The 26636-nt window shown below is 33.7% G+C and overlaps 1 protein-coding gene across 5 annotated transcripts in view; it reads right to left on the bottom strand.

Annotated features, from left to right (window-relative positions):
• Positions 1 to 26636, bottom strand: part of CSMD3 (CUB and Sushi multiple domains 3) — a 1255873-nt gene that overhangs the window by 954836 nt on the left and 274401 nt on the right. For all 5 annotated transcript variants that reach the window (XM_047727675.1, XM_047727671.1, XM_047727673.1 and 2 more), the window contains exon 4: positions 12361 to 12555. In XM_047727675.1, coding sequence (XP_047583631.1) covers positions 12361 to 12555 — 195 coding nt within the window. The remainder of the gene's footprint in view (positions 1 to 12360; positions 12556 to 26636) is intronic.

The raw sequence follows: 26636 nt of genomic DNA, 5'->3' as shown, positions 1-26636 counted from the left end.
CCAAAAAGTCATATGTGGACATTTACCAGTGCCTTAATCTTAGACTTCCCAGTAGCTACCAGACCATGAGAAATAAATTTATATTGTTTATAATCCACCCAGTCTATGGTATTTTGTTGCAGCATCCTACACAAGACAGATGTCAGATAGAAACTTTTCTCAACTATCTTCCACTTCTGTGCAAATGTTTTAGTGTGTGAAAAATGGAGGACACAAACCTTGTGCCCATTGCTGATGGTCTCTCACTTAAGATGGATTTTACATGAGCAGCAGTTGCTATCTTGTCAAAAAAAAAAATGCTTGATATCACATTTTCAAATATACTTAATGGCTTACACCTGTCTAGAGGATAAGATAAATGCTCTTTAGTCTAGACTTCAAAATGCTCCAAAAGATGATTTCAACCAATGTTCTCAGTTGAAATTTTAATCTCTCCTCTCTACATCTGTCTCCAATAGTCAAAGTCAACTCATTTTTCATCTCCACAAATGATGTGTTACATCACCACAGCTACAAACATACACATGACTATGCACATTATATATGACTAAATACATTTGCTCCCTAGCCCTGAAAAGTTCTTTCTCTATTTCTACCATTGAAATAGCTTAAAAACATAAAAAAGTGGTAAAGAACAAAGAAACAAGGAAAGGCTATTATTAATAAATGTTTAATTGAAATGAGTAGAGGAATAAGGCAGTAAGCTCAGCACAGTAGATTGTTATAAAATTAAGACATTTGTGTGGTTGGTTAGACTTAATTAAATGAAAGTGTTAAGCAACTGCATAGGCAAAACTAAAGAAAAAGTGGAAGGAAAAAAATTTATAATCAAGAGAGTGGGGAAAAGAGTATAATAAAGTGGTTAAGAAAATGGTATTGGAGTCAAATTGCTTGAATTCAAATTTAGCTCTGCCTTTTGCTAGCTATGCAATCTTGAGAAATTTTCTTAACCACATTTTGCTTTCATTTCCCTATCTATATAATGGAGATCCAGATAGTAATCATTCTGTAAAGCTTAAGTGTGAATATTAAATTTGTTATTACACATAGATTTCAAAACTATCTCTGGCCCAAAGAAAGTTTTCATTAAGTGTTATGAGATAAAAAGGAAATACAATATATTATCAGTTATTTTTCAAGTCTTCATCAATATTAATTTTTCACCAAAACAAATCCTCAACTGCCTCTACATATTATTTGTACCTATTATTTAAACCTTTCTTGAGAGATGCAGTAGAAGGAGCTATCTATACTATACTATGTAGTTATTTACATGTACATTCTAGACATTGTAAGATCTCTAAAATCAGCAACTGTTGTATATTTTTCCATCATTGCCAACTAATAGGTATTTGTTAAGTAAATACAATAAATACAAAGATGTTATCTCACCTTTAATATGAAAATAGGTTGCTATAATTTTCACATCTTATTATTAACATTGCAACCATCAAATTATGTGTTTTGAGAGAGACTTAGGGGTATAACAATAACATGACAAATATTTTAATTGAGGTGTGATATTTTGTAATATGATAATATTCCAAATTTATAATTAAATTAACAATGACCTCATTACCATTGTTTAGAATCAGCGTTTTAAATTATAGATACAAAAATTCAGCATCAAGAACCATTTTTTTAAAGATATTTATTTATTTATTTGACAGACATAGATCACAAGTAGGCAGAGAGAGAGTGGGGAAAGCAGGGTCCCTGCTGAGCAGACAGCCCAATGCAGGGCTTGATCACAGGACCCTGAGATCATGACCTGAGCTGAAGGCAAGGCTTTATTTAACCCACTGAGCCACCCAGGAGCCCCAAGAGCCATTTTAGAAAAGGTTATGAGATTGCAATCATACAACACTTTCAGAAATTTTGGGATAGCTGATACAGTATAAATAAGTACTTACAAATTATTGCTAAGCATGAAGTCTTTAAAAATTATATCATGCTGAATTTTCTGTGTAAAAGGTGTAAATATAAAAACTAAATTATTTTGGAAATTAAACACCTATTCAATGACAGAATTTAAAGAAAATTAAGGTCATATTAATGCAGAAACATTGTGCTTTTGGCTCTGTTCTCAATGGCCAAATTCCAAATGTATAAAAAAACAAAGATTCAGATTTTGAAAATAAGAGAAAAAAATTGTTACAACTAAATCTAGAAAGAGTTATAGATCACTCATTTTGGGCAGTGATATAAGGCATGATGTTTTGATTCTAGGAATATAGTCCTTGATCTTTTCAATAGCAAACCCTCATTTTATATAAGAAAAAAATGTGAGGTAACCCCTGAAAGTTCTTTTTCTGAGTTCAAATTTATAGATATCATAAAGACCATGGATCATTAAATTGTACTATACTTTCCTTATAATGTACTGCTTAAATTTCTCGCTGTACTTTGAAAGCTGGTTTTTCCAAAACAAATTATTTGCTTTTACTTTGTGAGACTATGAAGTAATCATGTTTTTCCAATCTGTTTATGTTCCCAGAGAAATTAAAATCAAACAATGCTGATTCTAACAAATACGTAAGAATATAGAACATGATTTTTTTATGTTAACCTTGCTCTTAGTTTCATCTCACTCCTGTTATTTTCTCTTAACATAGCTATCCTTGTTTACATTTATTTTGTTTGCTATGTGTATGTTTTTAAGCTGCATTAATTGTTTTTAATTAGTTAAAAATTAAATACAAGTATAAGTAAATGACCTCTATATTTTAACTTAGTTTGAATCCTATGGTAACCTCAAACACAAGGATCAGTAAATAAAATTATATTGATCAGGATACAAGGAATTAGTGACATAAATATAAGAACAAAAATAATAGACAAAATATTCATTTTTTTCAAGACTCCCTCAAAATTTAAGATATTCAATACCAGTTTTACATACTTAAGACTTATGTAGTAAAAATAAAATTATTTCTCTTCTGTTGAGTCAGATTGATATTTGGGAAAAGCCTAAGGAAAATGACTATAGAAAAATTTCAGATTTCAAGCACATTAAAGCAATAGACCAAAAATGTAGAGTTTTTGGAGGCATTCAAGTTTCAGCATTTCATTTTGTTATCCATTCTTAACTATATGCAAAATCTGTCATCATTGAATGGCTCAACCATACATACCCTTAACATAACTTACTAAGACAATGAGTGACTGATAAACTATAACAGAGGAGACAGAGCCTAAGACCAAAAATGTGTGAAGCGTCCTTCCAGAAGGACTATAAAAATTCTTATTACTGGGCTTTCTTAGCTCAAAGAACAGGGAATTTTCATATAAAGCTAGTCTACTAACATGTGTCTTATGTCATTATCCAACATCTTTGGTGGGCTTCTATTCACTTTCTTCCTTTATCCAAAATTATTTTGCCTTAACTTTTGAGTTAAGGTTAGCTTTACAAAGAGCTAAATACCAAATCACCATCACTGAGGTTCACTGAGCTTAAATCCTAGTATGACATTATACGATTGCTTTTCAAGGTTCTTATGCATGAAACCAGCTATTTGACTAAGCACACTCCATCATTTTTTCTTTAAGTTGTGATCCCCATAATCATGTGAATACTTTGCACACACCAAGATAATATAATTTTCTATTTTTCTACATGTTTTGAAATGTAGATAAGTGTTGGAAAATGAGTACTGCTTAATGTTTTAAAATTCTGTTTTTAGGGGCTCCTGGGTGGCTCAGTGGTTAAAGCCTCTGCCTTTGGCTCAGGTCATGATCTCAGGGTCCTGGGATTGAGCCCCGAATTGGACTCTCTACTCAGCAGGGAGCCCGCTTCCCCCTCTTTTTCTGCCTTCCTCTTTGCCTACTTGTGATCTCTCTGTCAAATAAATAAACAAAATCTTTTTTAAAAATTCTGTTTTTATTTGGGGAGCAATATTATGAAACTATTTGATATAGCTTCTTCAAAAATATACACTTTCCTCAAATAATTTAGATCTTTCACTTAGAATATTTTAAATTGTTTTTTGTCAAAACAAGTAGACAAGGGGTGCCTGGGTGGCTCAGTTGGTTAAGTGACTGCCTTCAGCTCAGGTCATGATCCCGGAGTCCAAGGATCAAGTCTTGCATGGGGTTCCCACCTTCACAGGGAGTCTCCTTCTCCCTCTGACCTTCTCCTCTCTCATGCTCTCTCAATCTCTCTCTCAAATAAATAAATAAAATCTTAAAAAAAAAAAAAAAAAAACAAGTAGACAAAAACTCCAGGTAAACAAAACTTCTATGGAAGTGTATGGCTCAAAATTCTACCTAATAGGCATAAACATCTGAAGACTCAGTCATATGAAAAGGAAACTAACTTTTTTCTTTAATTTTCAAAATACATATTGTTGGTATTTTTCTAAGAATCACACAGAAAGAGAAAGAAATGGAAATCATTCCATTAAAGAAAAAGAACCAAACTCCTACAAATTAACAATATATTATTATAATGTATAACACACAAAAAATACAGTTCTAATGACTGTATCTTTGTTGTCAAAGAACATGAACTAGTTTATAATAAGAATGGCAGATGAAGAATCAAAACACTTGGACAACTGAGTAAAGCTACAAAAATATTTGAGTTATTTGATACAGGAGAGAAAGGGGGGCGGGGAATAGCTTCCTGAATGGAGAAAGATACAGCATAATAAAGCCATATGGGGAAAATAATATGTGAGCTGAATGTTAAAGTCATGGCTTACTGTTAGTTGCAGCATCAGGGAACAGGACAATTATACGGTAAGAATACAAGATCCTGATTTCTTCTCTAAATATCAGAAACACATAGAAGTCCAGCACTATTGGTTACATAAGAATGCTATTCTATCTTTTCTAGGTCACCAAATAAGAGATCCTATGTTCAAAAGATTATGAGTTTCACGAGGCCTGAGTTGTTTTATCTATCATTATATGTAGTATTGTGCCCTGCAAATAATGATTTTTTAATATGTATCAGTTTAGTTATTGAATATACATCAAATATAAGAACTTCCAACAATGAATGCCTCAGAATTGCTGTTGCCCTTGAGAAACACGTTTTCACCACTAATGTATATTACTTGCTGATCCCAGTCTAATTTTCTAGGTTAATGTGGGGCTTGAAATTCCCCCTAACCACTGCAACTCTGAAAAAATTTAATTCCACTGCCTATATGGTCCTAGATATGTTCATTCTCTGGTGTTATCAGTTTTCAAATACCTGTTTTGATGATGATGATAGAAATAAGGAAATTGCTACTTGTTATTGTAGATTAGGTATGTTATATACATTCCCTGATATGATTCTCATCATTATGTTATAAAGTAGTGAGGACTTCCCCTATTAAACATATGAGAAAACTAAGATCTGAAAACTAAATATCTGGTTTTAAAGTTTCTATACCTTCTCAGTGACAGAGATGTAAAGCAAACCAAGGCTTTTATTAGTCCAGAGCACACTCTTTACAGAGATTTTTACTGTTACTTAAAAAGTATTCTCCAATTTATCAGAGCTGTAGGCACACGTTTAATTGTCAACAGATAGTTTTAAATATATTGAACACATACATAACACAAGCGATAGCTACTATGTCTACATTATTTTTTAATTACTTTTTAATTACTTTTGAAACCAACTTGAAATTTTTAGTAACTTCTATGTTCTAGGCATTGCACAAATATTTTTTCAATATCACCTCGTTTAAGTTAATCTCCTTAACATTCACCGGTTCCTAAGATAGGTAAAAATATTTTCAGTTTCTGACATAAGAAACAACACACCCAGGCAATGCATAGCAGGAAAGCAAATCAGCTCACAGATCTTATGCTCTCAAAGACAAATCGCGTGTCCTTTGTTCCATCATGCTAGATACTTTATCAGGACATTTTCAGCATTTTATCATACAAACAACTATTCATAACAAGATTAGGGTACATGAGAGGGCAACTGAGTGTTGGCCTGATCACTGATAGAACAGCCTACATTTTCTAGGGAGAGAGAAAGTAGCATGGACACTTGCAAATCATTCCTTGGCTTGACATTCTTCATGGTGCTAGTATAACTCTATCACCATGTAATACTTGCTTAACTTCCTTGTTAATTAAAAGGCATACTAAAAATGTTTTCCTCGTGACTGTCAAATATAGGAGTTCACACAAACGGACCAGAACCCTATAGGAGTATAAATGGTAGGGCTAATAAAAGCAAGATTTGGTGCCCAAATAATGCTGCTTGGATAATAATGCAAAGTGTGGTGGAGAAACTAGGTCTGCTAAAATATTTTCTGAGATAATATTTTAAAGTAACATCTTTGGAGGGGCAGCTGGGTGGCTCAGTCACTTAAACAACTGACTCTTTGATTTTGGCTTAGGTCAGTATCTCAGGGTCATGAGGTGGAGCCCCTCTCAGGCTGTGCACTGGGCATGGAGCCTGCCTGCTTAAGATTCTCTCCTTCTTCCTCTACCCTGCACCCCCACTGCTCATATGTGTGTGCTCTCTAAACCAATCAATCAATAATGAAATACAACACAATAACTTCTTTGGAAATCAGCTAAATTAAACAATAATAGCCCCAGTTTTCAAAAAGAATACTTAATGCATGGTGTAGCCCATGACATTTTGATATTCAACAATGAATTTAATTTCCATTTTTTTTTTTTTTTGCCTAGGACAATTTATCACTGACACCATTCTTTCTATAATTCAGGGAGTTACAATAAAACATTCTCTCCTTTGGTAATGGATTTAAGAAAAAAGAAGGCAATTTACTAGGTTTTCAAATCTTAAAAAGGGGGACTAAAGATTTTAGCTTCAAAAGAATAAGAATGTTAAAAAGCAACATTACAGGGAATTATTTAAAAAAAAAAAAACCAACATTGGACTCTGTTTTGATCTAGCATAGAAAAAATCTCATATTAGAAAATATTTTCATTTTTCAATTTGCAGCTCAGTATTATATTTAAGCACTATATGGAAATGAATAGAAGCATGACACTGGGTTATTTATGTGTTTTGTTCTCAAGTCAATAAAATATTTTCCAGTTTTCATACTTAATTATTTTGTACTTAGGTTTTATCAATAATCAGGCCTATTATTAATGTAGCATCATGTTTCTGAATATCATGTTTCAGCATTACACATGCATAAGTGCACAATCAGGGCAAATACACAGAATAAATGGCATTTTCTGTTTTTTAATGCCTTTTTGAGAAGTTTTCCAGAGTACTGAGCAGGGGTGAATGAATATCCTTCCAATAACCTCACAATATATCCTTTACAAGCATTACATCTTTGCAACATTACTAGTTGTTGTTTTGGGGTTTTGTTTTTTGTTTGTTTCTTTGTTTTTGGCTGTTTGGTTTACTTCTAACCTTGTCTGAAATCACTATTTCTTTGGAACGCTTTGGTATAATTTGCATAAAGAAGCATTGCACTAAACCTTCCTTCCTTTATCCCCTTCTCCAGCTATTACCTCTAATTGCTCTTTCCAATTCCATGTTTTGGTAACACATTTTTACCAAGGTTTAAAGTAGGCGTTTCAGTTATTCTCTGACAAAACAAGTTGCTGTTCTTCTTTCCATCAACTGTTTTCTTTACCACATTTTTATGGAAGGCACTCTTATTGCCAAGAATAAAACTTGGAAGATCCTTCTCATTCCTCATTGCTAATGTAGCTAATGGCAATTTCTTTTGCTTTGTCAGAAGTTGACAGTTCCCTCATTAGCCCTTTTGCTTATCTGTCCTGTCAAATATTTGGTTCACGTCACATGGCACCAATTGACTATATGACATCTACATCACTAACACAGAAGCCTTCCCCCAAATGAATCTCTCCTGTCAGATCAAAATAAACTCTGTCAACATTTGACAACATCATATCCCTTCATTGATCATTGCTTTCCCTGAAACCTCTATGGATTCTAAGATCTTTACTTTGGGCTATAAATAAACTCAAACCTTCAGGAAAATATAATACTGTTTTTTTTTTTTTAATATAACACTGTTTTAAAATTTTCTTTAATTAATCTAGAATTCATCCTAGAACAACCTTAAATATTTTATGATTGATGACTTAAATCTTAATAGGTTAATTCTTCCATCAAATGATCTGACTTTTTGACCAAGGTTTCCATTCATTTAAAACACTGTAATTGGGGTGCCTCGGTGGCTCAGTTAAGCAGCTGCCTTCTGCTCAGGCCATGATCCCAGGATCCTGGGATTGAGCCCCGCATCAAGCTTCCTGCTCAGCAGAGAGCCTGCTTCTCCCTCTCCCTCTGCCTGCTACTCTGCTTACTTGTGCTATCTCTCTAATAAATAAATAAAATCTTTTTTAAAATTAAAAAAAAAAAATACTATAATTTATGTGCAAATTTTACAAATAGTTTTATTAGTTTGCCCTGGGGTGTGTATATCAAAATGCCACTCTGAATATAGAATATCATTACGAATTTTAGAATGTTTAAATTTAGGAATAGCGTATCCATTCACCTTGTCTGTCAACTGCTCTTAATTAGTAAGGAATATTGGGAGCACTGAGTTGAGAAGGACTCTGGGGCCACATCACAACTCACTGGGAATAAATGTCATAGAAATGTTTATCAAAGGAGGGAGTGCAGAAAAGGCACGTGTCCCAGGCATTTCCAACCCAAGATTTACAGCATAGGAATTCACTTTCACTTTTTATAGAATATCGTGTAGTTCAGCACCAGGCAGTTAGTTGTCTTTTTCAAATACTAGCAGATGGTGTTGATAAAATTCATCCTGCTTGTGAACAAACACAAAAACCCTTGCACCATACCCTCTAGGTTGATATGGCACTCGTTTTTCTTAATTAAACTATCATTGTTAGGAAGCATCAGAAGAATTCTCTAAAAGCCAGGGTTTCATCAAGGAGAGACACTATGTAAACTCCAGGGAAAGCAATAAACAGATCATTACAGGGTTATCAGCCCCCTGCAAAGTTATAAATTAAAGAATCAGTATGCTATCAAGTGGCAAAGAGCAGAGGAGGGAGGCTACAGTCTAAATAGTCTATCTTTTCTTTTGACAACCACACAAAATCCAAATACTCTATTCCCCTATTAAGTTTAAAAAAAAATGCTTAACGGGAGATAATTTTCCTTAGAAAATTAGAGCATGTGCTCTATGAAGGTTGACTTCATAGACTCTACCTTTAGCCAGTGAATATTAGTAACACACCAGAATTACTTCTAAGGCTAGAAAGGAAAATTATCAACTCATTGAAAATATTCCTGCTCTATGTAGTTTTTATTTTTAGCCAGTCTTTTGTGAAATACTCTCTTAAAGCATTGTCCCTACTTGAACTTTCTTCCACTCAACTGAGAGAAATTAAGCTCATCCTTATCAAGGTGCCTAACACACACAGATACTGATATTAAAGCAATTATCACACATTATTGTAATTATATGATTACATAATGATCAGACGCACTAGAACTGCCTTCTTAAAGGCAAGATTTGTTTCTTAATTATCTTTTGATTTTCAGTACACAAAATAATGCTTTACACAGGATATGACCTTAATAAATAGATGAGTGAATGAGTGAATTTATTCACTGGTATCTTTCTTAAAGAGAAGAAAAGGCAAGTTTAGCAGATTGAAGTTGAACAGGCAGAATTTCCAAAAATAGTGGGTATCATTTTTTTTTAATAGAAAAAAAACATAGAGGTTAAAAATGGAAGTCAAAGGACATAAGCCCGAAGAAATTTGGGGGTGAGAAGTAGAGTACACACTCTGGGAAAACAAACAAAACTGCAATGACAAGGTAGAAGTATTGGTTTTAGGGTCAGATTTGGACACAAGATCATGGATATTATCCACCTACTTTTTGTTGACTGTAATTCTTTCCTTTAGGGAGAAGATGGTAAGACATGCTAAGGAAAAGTGGGTAGACAGAGCTAGCATAAATAATAACTTAGTATGCATCTGGTACTTTACATATGCTATCATATTAAACTCTAACAGTACTGTGATGTTCGTATTTCTATCTCTTCATCCTATTAGAGCTAAAAAATAATTTCCAAAATTAATGTACTTTTTTGCTCAAAAGCCCTAGTCAATAAGGGGCACACCTAGTATTTAGACTCAGATCTTTCTGGTTCCACATGTTCTTATTGGAACTAAGATGAATACAGAGCCCCAAAACAGGAAGTAACATTTAGGCAGTATTGGTAGTCCTCCACGGAAATCTCTTAAAGATGCTTCTTGGTTTTATGAATCTTAATAAATTCTTTTGATTTTGGAAGTTTTGTGCTTTGAAAGAGATGGTAGTCTTTTGATTGCTTCAAATATAAAAATCCATTTCTTTTCTTATAATAAAATACTTCTGAACAGAGATGCAAATTATTTTGGTGAAGTGTCAAAAGGGTAACAACTTAGGCTTTGTAACTAAACAGAATGGGTTCAAATCTAGCATCCCCACCACACCCCAAATTTAGAGAAATTTCTCCATGGAACCTAACATTTCTTCACATCTTGTAAGCAGAGATTCCAACTGTCCTTCTGCTCTTTGTACTAAACTATCTTTACAAAGATGTTGGTACAACAAACAGCCTCAGGGGACAGTGTCTTCCACCAGAGTAAAGGGCAAGTTTGCCTATAACTTTTCAGGGAGAGAAAAAGGGGTGCCCTCCAGAGCAAACGGCAGACATCCTAATTTACAAAGCATTCCATTTTCCCTAAGCTCATGGTTTTTCATGTGCAGATACCTCATACTCTTCATATCATTCTATAAGAATTAGGGCTTAGAGAACTGGCACAAATGTTAATATTCTGGCTGGTGACAGTTTTGTGAATAATAAACTCTCCTCTGTTTACGACCCAAAAAACTGGGGTCCTCTACCATCACCAAAGAAACTGTGGCAGAAAAATTTATTAACTCACAAGTTGAGTAAAATCTAACTCTATAGTTCTCAACATTTACTGAGGAAACTTGAGCAATTATTCCAAAAATTTTGCACTTCAGTTATATATTGTTATGAAATTTAAAAGTGACTATACTTAGAAATTTCTTAGTACGCTATCACATCCAAATGGTGTTCTAAGTGTTCCAATAAATGGTAGCTAATAGTAGTCAGAAATAGCATCAGTCAAAACAGCAGAGTAGAAACTGCAAGAGAAGCAAAGGTAGCACTGACACTAAGAATGCCAATGCACAGCAGATATTTTATTAAGTGGCAGTTATTGCTTTTCTTCTTTAATCTTCACAACAAATGGAAAAGATGTTGTTGTTTTCTCTCTCATTGGTTAAGTGAAATAAATGGTATGATTTGCCCATAGTCACTCCCATACTCATTGTCAAAGCCGAGATAAGAAGCCAGCTGTGTGGGCGCCTGGGTGGCTCAGTGGTTTAAGCCGCTGCCTTCGGCTCAGGTCATGATCTCAGGGTCCTGGGATCGAGTCCCACATCGGGCTCTCTGCTCAGCAGACAGCCTGCTTCCCTCCGTCTCTCTGCCTGCCTCTCTGTCTACTTGTAATCTCTCTCTGTCAAATAAATAAATAAAATCTTTGAAAAAAAAAAACACACAAAAAAAGAAGCCAGCTGTGTCTGATTTTCAAGAGTCTTCCCTCTTGTACTTGGCAGCCACATATTGGAACGGAAGCTACAAAGTAACTGAGACCAGCACAGTGGACATTCCTAACTCCCATTCATACAGGAAGCAAATGCCAAAAGATAAAAGAGATACAACTCATTTATCTTTCTCTTTGTTCAAAAAGTAAGCTCACGGAAAATGATAAAGTTCTCTAAAATTTCTGTGGGCAAGATTCATCCATGAATTCATCTTCCGTTGAACATGTATCTTGCAGGCACTGTACTTTGAAATTTTGTCCACATTAGAGTATTATTGTTTTCCCCATAATACAAATAATCTTTATCAGTATCAATTAAATAAACTATATAGCATTCTTATTTCACAAATTCCCAAACGAAGTCTTCCACCAGATATCTTTAAAAGATTCACAGATTTCAATCAATACTTCAAAATGAAAACAAAATTATGACTTTGACAGACTGAATTAAATTTCTGAACATCATAAACCTCATGTTTTTCTACCATAAATACAAAGACACATTTATATACAATGCATAAATATGTATATAAACATATATTTTACTGTTCCATTTCACAAGTAATACTGTCCTATTTTCTGACAAGCGTTTTTTTCTAAACTTGTCATGTAGTATATGTATACACAAACATATAGATTTCTTTTAATCTTCAAATTTTATAAAAGGAATAAGCACCAAATGCCAAACATATTTTGCAATTACACTGTCAGATTACAACTCTAACTTTTAAAATGTTTTTATCATGTCAAACAAATATTCAATCAGCATAAAAATATTTTTTTCTTTACCTCTGCAGATAGGAACAGGAAAATCCCATGAGGCTGTATTCACTGAATTGGCTATACAGGTGAGTTGAGGGTGGCCATCAAGAATATATCCAGTAACACAGCTGTAGCGGATCTTGTCCCCAACGTCGAACCGCGTACCATATAATACACCTTTGGGTGGAACTCCCGGGTTTCCACAAGAGCTACTCTGCAATTCTATAAAAGGGGGAGAGAAGGAGAATTTACAGTTATCTTAATACCTATTTTAATGTTTTAGATTTTAAGAAGTATATGTAGATACAGATGTCTCTTTTCCTTTCAAAATGTATCACAATAAAAGGAAATATCTTCCCTCTCAACACATGTAACACAGAAGTATGGGAAAGGAACCAAATTTTACCAAAAGATTTTGGGTTTCATTCTTTGTATTAGAAAAATTTAAATTTTTTGTATAATTTAATTTTTCTAGCAACTTTAAAAATCAACATTACTCATATTTTACAGACATTAAAACTAAGAATAATACCATTTATGACTTTTTCAAACTTACATTCTACTTATAAGAATAAACAAATTAAGTTTCATTAATATGCTCTCATTATTTTGATGCATCTGTTTAACTCTAAACCAGAAGCATTTCTCTGACAACATATGTGTAAATTTTTGGTGGAAAAAAATTTTTTTCCACTTAAATAAGAAAAATATAGTGCAGTAGTGAAATGGAAATATTTTTGAAGTTGGAGAGACTGGCTAGAATTCCCAATTTGCTTAACTTGAAAATATAATAATAATTGCATACAGTTGTCAAGTTTTAAATAGATGAATATATTAGGATATTGTATCTACTGCCTTATTTTATTAGTTAATACTAAAAGTATATAAGTATACAAATGTAAGAGATTTTTTTAAATATATATTTTTAAAATTTATTTGAAAAACAGAGATCACAAATAGGCAGAGAGGCAGGAAGAGAGACAGAAGGGAGCAGGCAGCAAGCCCAATGCGGGGCTCGATCCCAAGACCCTGAGATCATGACCTGAGCTGAAGGAGAGGCTTTAACCCACTGAGCCATCCATGCACCCCCAATGTAAGAGATTTTTAAAAATGATATTCATTTCAGAGAAAAATCCAATTTCACTGTAAATGAAAAGAAATGGCAAGAAAATATATAGAAATAGCAAAACTTACAGAACTTAATGAGGTTAAGAATTATTTTTCCCAATATTATTTTCTTAATTTTCTATTACCTTTATATTATTTCATACTCTGAATAATTGTTAATACAAATACAAACTAATGAATTACTGAGCTAAAAGATATTCAAGTTTGAGTAGGCAATAATTTAGTTAATGGTATTATACAAATGTTAATATCCTACTTTTGACAATTATGCTATGGTTACATAGCTAATATTATGGGAAGCTGGATAAAGTATAGGAGAATTCTGTACTATTTTCACAATTTAACTGAAAGTCTGAAATTATTGCAAAATAAAAATCTAAAAAACCACTGCAACACAAAAATGAAGTATGTTTCCATTTTGCATTGATACTCACCCCAGTTATATAGTTAGTAAGATCCATGCAGTTATTTAATATTAAGCCAAATACCTGTAAGAGCCACTATAATATGGAAAATATCAATGACAGTAAGTAAAAATACCAAAATAATATATAGATCTAATTTTACAAAAGCAATGGCCATTTATAAATAAGAGGCGTATACAGAGCTGAAATTTAATATTTTTACCCATAATAGGTATATGGTACTTTTGGGAGTGTTTCCTAAGTGAACATGATTTTTTTTTGTATACATTTTTCCATGATAGTGAAAGAAAAAATCAGTGATAAATTTCAAATGAAGTCAGTTTAATCAATGAAAAATGTATTGACGGTATATAGAACTTGAGTTACATATATAGAAATAAAGTATTTACTTTTAGCTTAGGACAATTATTTTAGAGTATGAAACCTAAAACAGAAAAAAAACAAACCTGACTAATATTAATTACATATCAATGGTTTCTATAAATAACAAGCAATTTCCTTAAGCTTCCTCTGCATTTAAAGATACACCATAAACTGATATCTGTAAAATACTGTAAATATCAGTAGATAAGATTAATGATCTCAAATATTTCAGTTTTCTATTTTTCCAGGGCATATATGTTCATTTTCAGCAAAATTTAAACACATTATTCTGTGAATTTTGAGTAATCTTTAAAAATACTTTTGAAATATACAATTTATTTTGAAATAGGTGGGGGTTTTTTTGAAAATTCATTTCATTGAAAGATGAGATGTTTGCTGCAAGAGACGGTGAGGTTAATAAGTTTTGATAAAATGAATGAGCATTTGATCCCTTAAATATAGTAATAACAAAGGAAATTCTTTTAATGAAACTACCACTTGTGGCCTTAGAATCAATCCACTGCTTTACCTCTCACATCCTAAAAAATAATTAAGGTCAGGACTTCAATTATCCTAAAATTATATATCTAGAAGGAAAAAGCAGTTTTCAAATTATTTCACAGGAAGCAGTTAACTAGAGGAATGAAGGGAAATATAGAAGAAAGCTCTAAATAGTTCTTATACTCAGATTTAACTTTGATTTAAATGAACAAATAAACATTACCCAGAACAAAGTATCTAAATCAAAAATGGAAAACATAGGAAGTGAGTCAATAAATGAATAGCAGCACTGGTTGGATTCTTAATACATGACCTAATCTAGTGCCTTCCTTGTGGCTGATTTATTTCTATTTCTAATTTCTAAGACAGATAAGAAGTCAGACTGTTTCAAAATAAAACTCAAAAAATAAAGTTCTAAAACAAAGCTGGTTCTTACCTTCAGGAAATTCTCACTTTGGATTTCCCTTGTTTTTTGACTTTCATAAATAAAAACTACCCATCATTCTCTATAGACTGAATAGCCCATGAAGACAGGTATGAAGATGTTTCACATGTTTAAGAGATCCCAATTCTATAGCCACTGTGCATAGATTCCATTTTTTGTCCTCTCTCAACCCTTTAACTTGGGGCTTGTCCCTAAACTATGTCCATTTTAAGACAAAGAGCCAAGGATGTGTTATTAACTGAAAGGATTATATAACCCACCACAAAAAAAAAAAAAAATGCTATATTCCGATTCACATTTTAGTCTTGATTTTTAAGAAAACAGTGCTTCATATTTGAACTTTTAAAATTAATTTGTTATTTAATATGACAGTCTAGAACTAGCTAAGTTAGACTAATTTTTAGGCATTGTTTCTACCCGCTATCAGGAGTTTGAATTGCAGGGGAAAATGAAGACACTCTCTACCATGTTTAGTAAAGCAAATTAAAAATTAATCATTAATATACATGGTATTTACAATAAGTGGTGATTTTGTTTATCATTCTTAAGGATATCATTCTTAAGGAAAATAGAAATTGAAATTTAAGCAATAAAGATTTTTTATAGTAATTCACCAAATAGATCTACAAGGTAACAACATTCTGCTTAACATTTCACTGTGTTCCTGAAGCAAATAATTACATCTAAAGGGCAGAATTCCCAGACTCAGTTATCTTCTTTCACCGACAGATGACACTAATATATGGACTGAAAAGTTTATGTGATTAAAATAAAACAATTGTAGAACCTGACATATTCTTATCTCATATTCCATAAAACAAAGATTAAAATGGGATTGGAGTGTTCTGAGAGTACTTTAAAGTTATTGTCATAATACTATTATTCGAGTACTGATCAATCTTGTATGCAAAAATTGTACCACAGCCTTATTTGAATTTATTCTTGGAATCTGTGCCATGAGATTGTGTGTGTATATAAAACAGAAAGAGTCAAGTGTTCCCCTGAGTGGCATAGTCAGTTAAGAATGTGCCTTTGGCTCAGGTCATAATCCTGGGATCCTGGGATCCAGCCCCAGAGCAGGCTCCCTACTCAGCGGGGAGCCTGCTTCTCCCTCTACCTCTGCCCCCTGCCCCCAATTGTGCTCTCTCTCTAGCTTGCTCTCTCTTTATTTCAAATAAATAAATAAAATCTTAAAAAAAAAAAAAACACACCACACACACAGAAATAGTCAAGTGAATAGTTTAGTGAATTGAGAAAATTCCTGGAAAACAAGTCTGAAGACTTTACACTCAAAAAATGTTTCTGAAAATGCCAAATACCCTTTATATAAGTTTACTGCTCTGTCCAAATGATTGAGTCAATTTAAACTTCATCTGTTTTTGCTAGAAATATCTGTATTTTATTTATCCTCTCTTCTAATTATCAGCAAATAGTATGAAGGCATTTTGGCAGTATAAACCATGCTAAAGAGTATGGGATTATTGATAAAGCAAAAAATTACTTGAGGAAGATCCAAGATAAATAAAACTTCAACTCTGTATTAGTTTAAAGGAAATATAACTATAAATTACTTAGTAACTAATTTTTTCATCAGATGTTCTTGAGGGTTATGGTTAACTTTGGTGCTCTGTGATGTGTATCATTTAAAGCAACACCACCTCCTTTGCCTTCTAAGAATTTACAGTTTGAAAAAGTTAATAGCTTTAATTGAGATCAGCAGTGAGTCCTCTTTTCCAGGCACTTAGGCATTCATAGTCCTACTTATATCTCACAAATTACCCAATGTCATATATGGTTTTCCCTGTTGTTCAGAAAGAGAAACTGAGACTCAGATTAAGTAACTTTCCCAAGGTCACCCAACTAAGAAGCAGATTTGTAGTTCATGCCTAGATGTCTCTAACTTGGAAAAAAGAAAAGAAAAGCCTTAGGTTATTTCACAATTGCATGTTGTTGTCCCTGAAATACAGATATTCATTTCACAAGTGTTTATTAAGTGGCTAATACGGACAGTATTCTGGGGATATAGTTTTGCAAATGACATACATGGCCCTGCGAATTTATCAAGTTGGTATTGACCAAGTCAATAAGCAAGTAATTACACAGCATTAGTTATAATATCACAAGTGGGATAATGGAAACATACAAGCTATAATAAAAGTATGTAACTGAGAAAACTTAGTCTTGATTAAGAGGAGGTCTGAAAAGAAATTCCTGATTAAGACAGATTTAGGGGGTGCCTGGATGGCTCAGTGGGTTAAAGCCTCTGCCTTCAGCTCAGGTCATGATCCCAGGGTTCTGGCATCAAGCCCCACATCAGGCTCTCTGCTCAGCTGGGAGCCTGCTTCCTCCTCTCTCTCTCTGCCTGCCTCTCTGCCTACTTGTGATCTCTGTCAAATAAATGAATAAAATCTTAAAAAAAAAAAAAACAGATTTAAACTGAGTTCTGAAATAGGATAAGGAGTGAGCTGGATTTGAAAAAAAAAAATAGTTAAGTGGGCTCAAAATTTGGAAATGGGAGAATCAAAATACTGTAATAGTTATTAGATTTGGCAAGGTTTTATGGGTATGGTAGGGTATACACTGGATTGGAAAAAGTATTTCAAAAGTGTTGGCCAAAGACAGGTTCATGTAGTGAATACATAAACTATGCATAGGTTCTTAATTAGAAAAAGGAACCATTTCTGTCACTAAATATTTTTTGAAGGAGATACTCTAAAGCTCTAGAGAATGATTCAGAGTGAATAATTGAAATCTATTCTAAATGCACATATGAGCAGATATTTTCGTAAGTATGTATGGTATGTACTTTGTGAGTTTACTAATTGAATAGTAATTCAATCTTGAAAAAAAGTGGTAAACAGGACCATGAAAATTAATTATTAAAAAGATGAGAGGCAAGAATACTGTATGCATACTATTTGTACCTAAGAATATCAACTTTATAAAGCTGTTAATGTGGCTATATAAAATAATGCAGAAGTTATTTATATGCTGAACAACAATGCAGTCAATACATGACAGGTATTTTTATTAGCTCAACAAACAGCAAGTTTATTTTTATTATAGTCAATTTTGCATTTGAGACATCTAAATTAGGTGTGATTAAGTTATGATCTATTAGAGGTAGGACCATGTCTTCAATAAATGCTGATTAACTATACTAGATCACTCCTGATATCTTAAAAATTAGTCAAAAAACAGTAATTTAGTCAAAGGTAAAATTCGGTTACTCCTCTGTAGATCATAAGGAAAATCCAAGTTGTAATTCAACTCTTGGTAAGATATTTATACAACCAAATTTGCAAAGAGTTCCTTGTGGGTGTCATTAATTCATCAATTATTTTATCTCTTAGTTGGTATCACATATGAAACACTATGCCAGGCACAGTGATTATAAAAAGATACCTGGTCTACTGCATCCTAACAAACTCCAGATAAGTTAAAAAAAAAAAAAAAAGTTTCAAATACTTTTGAAAAAAACTTAAATCCTGAAAGAGAGTGTCTATCAAGGACTATAAGAGAGGTTTATCACATTTTCCTTGGAGAAAGTCAATAAAACTCTACTAAGCAATTTAGAAAAAGAGGAGTGATTTATACTAATAAACACTTTACAATAACCTTGGCTTTTAAAAAATCCCCAATTTGTTAGGAGCGCATGGATAATTGTGAAAGGCAAGATATTTAGCAAAATATCAAGAAGAAAACCTGACCTTGAAAATTAGTAATGAAAATTGAATGAAAGGATAACGGATACCATGACTACAGAATTGCATAATTATTCAGTCAAATAGATGAAGCATGATCCTGCTGAGATCAATTAACAATGCTTTAAAACACTGTAAAATTATGTCTACTAAGGGAAGTAAAATCAGGTTGTTTATACTTCTTACAGAAAATTAATCTCAAGTTTTTTTATTTCCCAGATGATTAAAAATAATTTAGGGGAACATAACATCAAGTTGAACCACCTACTACCTCTCATCCTGAGACTTCAAAGCACTTAACCAACTAATACATTTTCCAACTTTTCTCGTGGTACAAAATGTTCTTTTATTGAAGATACTAAACCATTCCATTTATATAGGGTATAAATGGTGTCATTTGAGAATTCACTTGCAGACTAGATGAGCAAATATTTTGTGACTATTTTGAATCAGCTATCGCATCTATCCTGTTCCCATGGATTTTTACTTCAGTATATATGACTGAATGATTTTTTTTTTAAATTTGCTTCCTCACTAGACTGTGAGCATCTTGAGAATAAGGGCTCTAATTCATCTTTATGTATTAAGAATTTAACACATTCTGTGGTATGCTGTTGACAAGCAAAAAAGGATTGCTCAGTTAATTGAGTTATTTCCTCTAATAGAAAAACATAAAAGATGATCATCACACAGAGTTTGTAGGAGTAAATATTTAGAGACAAAATAGAGTGGAACCAGTAGACTAGAAAAGAGCTGTAGGCACATCATGAACTAAACTTGTGTCATAATAAACACTGGGACACACTGCCTGCATGTGATTTTATAGATCAAATTATATAATTGTGCCATTTAAATCTGTTTTTTTTTTTTTTTTTCAAAATAGAAAATTCATTAACTTTTATAAATCAGTTCTTAAGCATGAAAGTTCCTAAGCTGCTGGTCAGGTCACAGTCCTTGTTGGGATGTTGGAAATGAAGCAAACATTAGGCCACATTTGCCATTGTAAAAGTTATCTTGACGCTTCATAGAGGTTTAGATTTGGCAATCAAAAAGACAAATACTCATTTTTTATTGTTATTATTTTAACTTAACGAAAATAATTCAAACAAAGTATTGGCTGCTGGAGAAGATGGAATAACGCTGCATCTGTATGAGGGTAAACCGACACTTTTCAGTTCATCTGTTTAAGAAGAAAATAGATTACTACATGGATTTGGCTGGGATGAGGAGGCAACGCATACAGATTACAATGCATTTTAAATAGCAACAGAAGAAAAATCTACTGTCACCATTTTTTTTTTTTTTTTACTTGAAGTAAATCCTTGGGTGGGCTGGTTATAATGCCAAGGGAAGGAAGGGTGAAGCAGTAAAACAGTTAGTGTAAAAACCAAACACATAAAAAGTTATGCTTTTTAGTTAATAGTTAATAGTTAATAGTTAATAGTTAATAGTTAACACTATTCTGTTTTGATACTGGTATATAGGGCCCGAAGGTGACATAGGTAAAAGTTTTTAGAGGCAGATCAAGAACAACTGTCAGATACAATGGAGAAAATCCATTGTACAATATCCAAGACTAGCAGTTGCTGGTTACATGCTTTGGATCTGTGAATAAGAGGCAATTAATGTTCATATGTTCTTTCAATTTCAAATATCTGTGTTTTTTTTTCTTACAAAATAAATTTTATCACCTAAACTGAACTGATGAAAAACAATGCTGTATTTTTATTTTGTAAACTACCAATGTATTAAAATAGATGGGTAGAAAGGTTATATTAAAAAATATGATTATTTAAACCTAGCTATGGCCTGTGTAGCTACCAGAATTTTAACAAAGCAGAAGAAATAAAAATACAGAATGGAAACATATTAGCAGCCATCCTCACTTTAAAAGTTTCTATAAATGAAAAACGCTGCATTTGTATGAGTTGCATTTGAGAACTTGATTCAGAATAATAGAAAAATATGAATAGACTCCCCTCTCCTATGACAGAATTGGGACAAGTATCTCTATTAAGACTTTCAGCTAATTTAATTCTTAAAAAAGATGTGTTAAGCTGATTATGGATAATTTACTGGGTTACTTATTCATCCAATATGAGTGAGAGATGCCACTGTGTTTCAGCAATTAATCAATCACCAAATAATTACTGAAGCTTGAAGTATAAATGTCAAAGGGATATAAAAAAATAGGACACTGTATTTGTTCTTTTGGAACTTATAACTCAATGGGAAACATAAAACATGTATAATATGACCTTCTGGCAATTAAATAATAAAATGGACTCCATAGTTGAATTTTTAAAAGTTACCTATTATATATTTATACAAAAGGAAGAATACTGTATAAAATAAAGGAGGAGGATTTTAGTTAGAGAGGAGTCAAGAGAAGAGTCAAATAAGTCATATGAATAAAGGCAAGAAAGAGAAATGTACAAGATATGATCAAGGGTCACGTGCAAAATAAATGGCCTAAATAGAATATTATACATAAGAGGAAAAATAGAATGAAATGTAAGAAATGAATCGTAGGGTCACACTTTGGAGAGCCTTTAAGTTAGTTGTCTTGGCATCAATGATATGCTAATGAAGTCCTAAAGGCCCCATAAGGAAATGGCTAAAGCAGACAGCAGTTACTCCTCTATGTGACTCTCTGACTCGTCGAAGCTGGGAGAGATCAGACTCTGCCTTCAGGTCATCAGGGACTCAAGATTTCTTCCACCTTGCTTCTCTGTCATCCCCTTGGGCCTTACATTTGTAAACTGGGTAGAATTGGATTTCCAGAAATGTTGAATTCCAGGTTACCTTGAATTCAGAGGATACTGGGAGAAAGAAATTCTCCCTCCCTTTCCTTTGCTTCTGACAAAGCCCTTTCTTATTACAAAATCCTATTCAAATTCCAAAGTTTCTGGGAAATTCACAGTCTTTCCCCACATATGCCCCCCTCCCCCCATTAAGGCCAATTCTAGTTTCTTGTGGATTAGTACCTGTTAGAGCAGAAAAGGATGGTCAAAATTAATATCCCTGTGTGAATAAGAGAAGAAAAGGAAATATTCCACAGACAATTGTCAAGAAAATAGACAGAACATATTAGATAGGCATTATGATCTTCCTATCCTAGAAGACCCTGGTACTGTTCTTGAGAAGATAATCCCTTATCCTGTGTCTCCCGCTATCCCCTGGCATTTCCTGTTGACTAGTTCTTACTTGTCCACATTCTCTGTGGCAAAATCTGAAGTGGGTATGGGAGAGCAGAGTCTCCTTGGGAGTACATAGGGCTGATACCTTGCATCTGCAGTTTTGGTACTTGAAAACTGCCTTAAGAACTGAACAATCAAAGGGATTTGAAGAGGACTTCGAGGATTTATTGGCTAAAACTCCCTCCAAAACTTAGTAGGAACTGGTTTGTTTCCAGTTATTTTCATGTGCCAGTGACCACTCTCCACCCACCCACAACCATCTTTCCAAGTCTCTCATCATCTTTTTAACTGGGACTACCTTGGAGTAATCTGAAGCAAGACGCCTGAGCAGGAATGCAACATGTTTTATTTCATCTTTGCCCTGGGGCTGCTATCCATCCTTTGACTAAGCTTAATAAGAGACTCTGCTAAGCCTTCTTATCCCCTGCTGTACAGAAGCCATTGATTTTTCCAACCCAAAAGTCACCAAAATTTTAGACTCTATTTCTTCCATCTCTCTTTAAAATTGTCCAACATATGCCTCAGCTGTTGGCTGTGTTGTAAAACGTTGTCAAAGGCAACCAGGAACAGGCACAGGCCTTAACAACGTTACTTTCACTCTTTTGGACTAGACCCTCAGTGCTCTGCCTTCTACATTGTCACCAAATTTGCCATCACACAGAACAGTCACCAGCTGTGCAGTTCATAATGCTTCCTCACTGCTCTTCCTGACCACAAAACAGTAACATGTGTTATTTTTTTTTAACACACCACTTCCAGAACAAATATTTCATCAATGTCAGACACAAAAACCATTGTTTAAAGCATAAAGGGAGTTAACATAGTTTCTAGGAACAGGCTATAGACTGGACCTCTTGATTCATACAGAATTAGCCCAATAAGAAGACTGCTCCCTTGAAGACGCCCTGGGAATTAAGTTTACCTGGAGTCACTGCCACCTCACCACCAACCTCTTAACAGCAGAAAGAAACAAGTTTTCTTACCCATAGGAAGCTGGACAATGTTGGAGAGTGATTTAAAATTTCAACATGGATAACAAAACCCACAGTGAGATTCTGTAGTAAAGCTGCCTCTGCCTAAATTCCATGTTTCATTCTCTCATAAACAGTGCACATCCTTGGAGGATCTTAATTCACATTCACTATAACAAAGTCTCAGAAATGTGGTTTTTACCCCTGACATTGTCTTTTTTTTTTTTTTTTAAGATTTTATTTATTTATCTAGAGAAAGAGAAAGAGCACAAGCCAGGGGAGGAGCAGAGGGAGAGGGACAAGCAGACTCTGCAATGGGCTCAGAGCCAGAGGCAGGGCTCGATCTCATGACCCTGAGATTCTGACCTAAGCCAAATCCAAGAGTTCTATGCTCAACAGATTGAACCACCAGGCACCCCTTTTTCCTGACATTTTCAGTTAGAGAGTGAAGTAGAGACTGACAGAATTTATCTGATCATTCTGCCTCATTTTTAGGTATCTCCCCATTGGAGAGTTTATAGGTTAATGCTTTCAACATACCTCCATATTAGCCTTCCAACTTGGCTTACAGAAGAAAGTCCCATTTCCTATTTCATGGTCAACATCCTCCACAATCAGCCCATTTACATTTCTCCAATATCTCCCTATGCTCAACTACTCTATTTCAGTCAAATATTACCTGCTCCCCCAATATAACAATGTATTCTTGTTTCACAGGTTTGTACATTTAAAATAGCTCCTATTTCTTCTCTGTCTACAAATATTTCTATCCTTAGAGACCTAAACCAATTCCTACCACCTCAGTAAAATATTTCTAAACTCTCCAGTCTATGTTGATCACCTTGGCTCTTGAATCAAAAACTTTTTCTATTATATTCATTGATCACTTATTCTAATGTCTTAAGATATCTCGATTTACCTTTTATTATTTTCCTGTTAAATTCCATAATGTTCTCTATCTGCTAATGTGTAAACATTTTGCAGTTGATTGATTGGTGACCATTATCAAGGCAGATTTTGTCTTTTTATTATTTTTTTTTTAAGATTTTATTTATTTATTTGTCAGAGCGAGCACAGGCAGACAGAGAGGCAGGCAGAGCAGAGGGAGAAGCAGGCTCCCGCTGAGCAAGGAGCCCGATGTGGGACTCGATCCCAGGACTCTGGGATCATGACCTGAGCCAAAGGCAGCTGCCCAACCAACTGAGCCACCCAGGCGCCCCCAGATATTGTCTTTTTAAAGGGCATCTTTAAAATCACAAAGTCTTTAATTCAGATATACTGGGCTCTTGATATTTATTTGGTTAAAGAACTAGCTTATTTCAAAAAAATGGAAAGTTAGGAAAATAGGATATGTCCAAATTATTTCAAATTCCTGTGGAAATTCAATTTCCTTTGAGAAAAAAAGTTCTGAGTCCCATATTGAAAAAAATTTTTTGAGAAAACAATCTTTGTAGGGACAGGATTGATGGGGAATTGGAAACCAGGGCCTTGACAGTTTCTAGGATGACAAGGAATACAAAGAATCCTGACTATTTTATTCTTTCAGAGTAATGCTCACATTTCCTCCCTGGAGGAACAGCTCTGAAGGTGTGCAGAACAACTACAAGCAAATAAAGGGGTTTATTCCAGTTAATTTGCATTCTTGCAATTGACCTTATCATCAGGAACTGAAATATAGTGGGAAAAAAAATGTTCTGAATCCTATCCGTACCCTTTATTAGTATGTGGCCAGAGAAACTTTTACTCTTCAGTTTCTTCTTTGGTACCATAGGCATTACCGAAATTTATTTGGGCTATTTAAGCAAATTAATAGGGATTCACTATGATTTTAACTATGTTGTGAGTTTCAAGGTAGCGCCACATTTTAATATTCATTTAATGGTCACTTGTTCCACACTGAAAGGATCTGCACATGAACTCATTCTCCTCAAAAAATATGTATCTATGAAGCTTGAGTTCATTGAATGTGATTTCATTCTATTCAAACCACATCACATTTCACAATGGCAAAGGTTTCCCAACAATGCATTTACATCGTTATTCAGTTCATTTATCTTCACTGAGATCTTAACATTGAGAATGTACTTTACCTTTTTAAGCACCAAACATCTACTAATCATGCTAACTAGTTTTGTTACTGGTTATAGCTCATGGTATAGCACAATAGAAATAGCTTCACAAGAGCTATGAAAAACTAATTGAAACCAATTATGACAATTATCTCTCTGTTCAATTGCTTGCACTAGACTCTTTCCTCATACCATACTGTCAGACTGCAGACAATTTTCCCTGATGTGACCTATCCAATTGCATTTCAGGCTGTATTCAGTGAGCATGCATACTTCTGATTAAAATTAATAGGAGCTATGCATGGTTTGAGTGAGGACTAGAGTTATTAGGATTGTAATATGAATATAAGTGAGAATTAAGTATCATTTGGACCTTCTTATTTTAATTAAGTACCGAAACACTTTTAATCAAGCATATAATTAAATTTAAGGGAAGTGCATTGTGTGCTAATTGCCATTGATTATTAATAATATGCTTATTTATGCATGCAAACTCTATAATGGCATATATCTCCAAACTCTTTCTGAATGACAATAACTGAATTTTGCATAATGAAACTATTTATGAAATGGAGTCCTACAAGAAATGTCAGATGAGAAAATATGCAGATCACAGAACTCTTCCTTCCTAACTTTTCCTCTTGAAAAGTTAGAACATATCACACGAACTCATATGGAAGAACACCTCTAAGATGGAATTGCTGCTTTCCCCACTTCTGTTTGGGGGAACAATATATGTTTTGGGGTTATTTGGTTAAAACATTCATGTGCTCTAAAAAGAAGCTAATCTTTACTTTAGCTTTTAAAAATGGTCTTTTAAATTTTGCCATTATATACATTAAGGAATGATTTTTCATTGTATTCTTTAAATTTATTCTTTTCTTGTATCTGTTTATTCACTTATTATCTAATGGTGATTTGTTATGCAATTTCTACATGCTACACATTTGTCTAGGCACTGGGGATACAATATTAAGCAATGCATACCCCCCTTCCTCATAGAGCTTGTGAGCTAAACTTGTGAGTAGGTGGTAGAGAGGGGACACAGATAATAAATAATACATAAATAATCTAGAGTATTCTTAGACAATAAATGTTAAGAAGAAATATAAAGCAAGGAAGGAGGATGAGAAGAGGAAATAGAAGTTTTACATATGTTAGCTAGGGAAGATTTCACAAAGATGGTGACATTTGAGTTAAGAAAGATCTGACCAGATGAGGAGCCAGTCATAAGGATATTTGGGGAGGAAGTAATTCAGGAAAAGAAACTGCAAATGCAAAGACCTTGAAGCATAGACTTTTTAGGGTGTTCAAAGAATAGTAAGAGCCCAATTTTGTTGACATGGATGGACTTAGGTGGAAATTGGGAGGAAATGAGATCAGAGAGTTAAAACAGGGCCAGCCAGTATAAGACTCTGAAGCCATTGTAAATTTATTTTCAACTCATTCATTTGAAATCTGTCTCTTCAAAAATAAGTTTATACGGCTATTTCCTGA

This window comes from Lutra lutra, chromosome 4 (assembly GCF_902655055.1).
Source record: "Lutra lutra chromosome 4, mLutLut1.2, whole genome shotgun sequence".
Lineage (NCBI taxonomy): Eukaryota > Metazoa > Chordata > Mammalia > Carnivora > Mustelidae > Lutra > Lutra lutra.
Note: the sequence above shows the minus strand (reverse complement) of the source record. Positions and strands in the feature narration are given on the sequence as shown.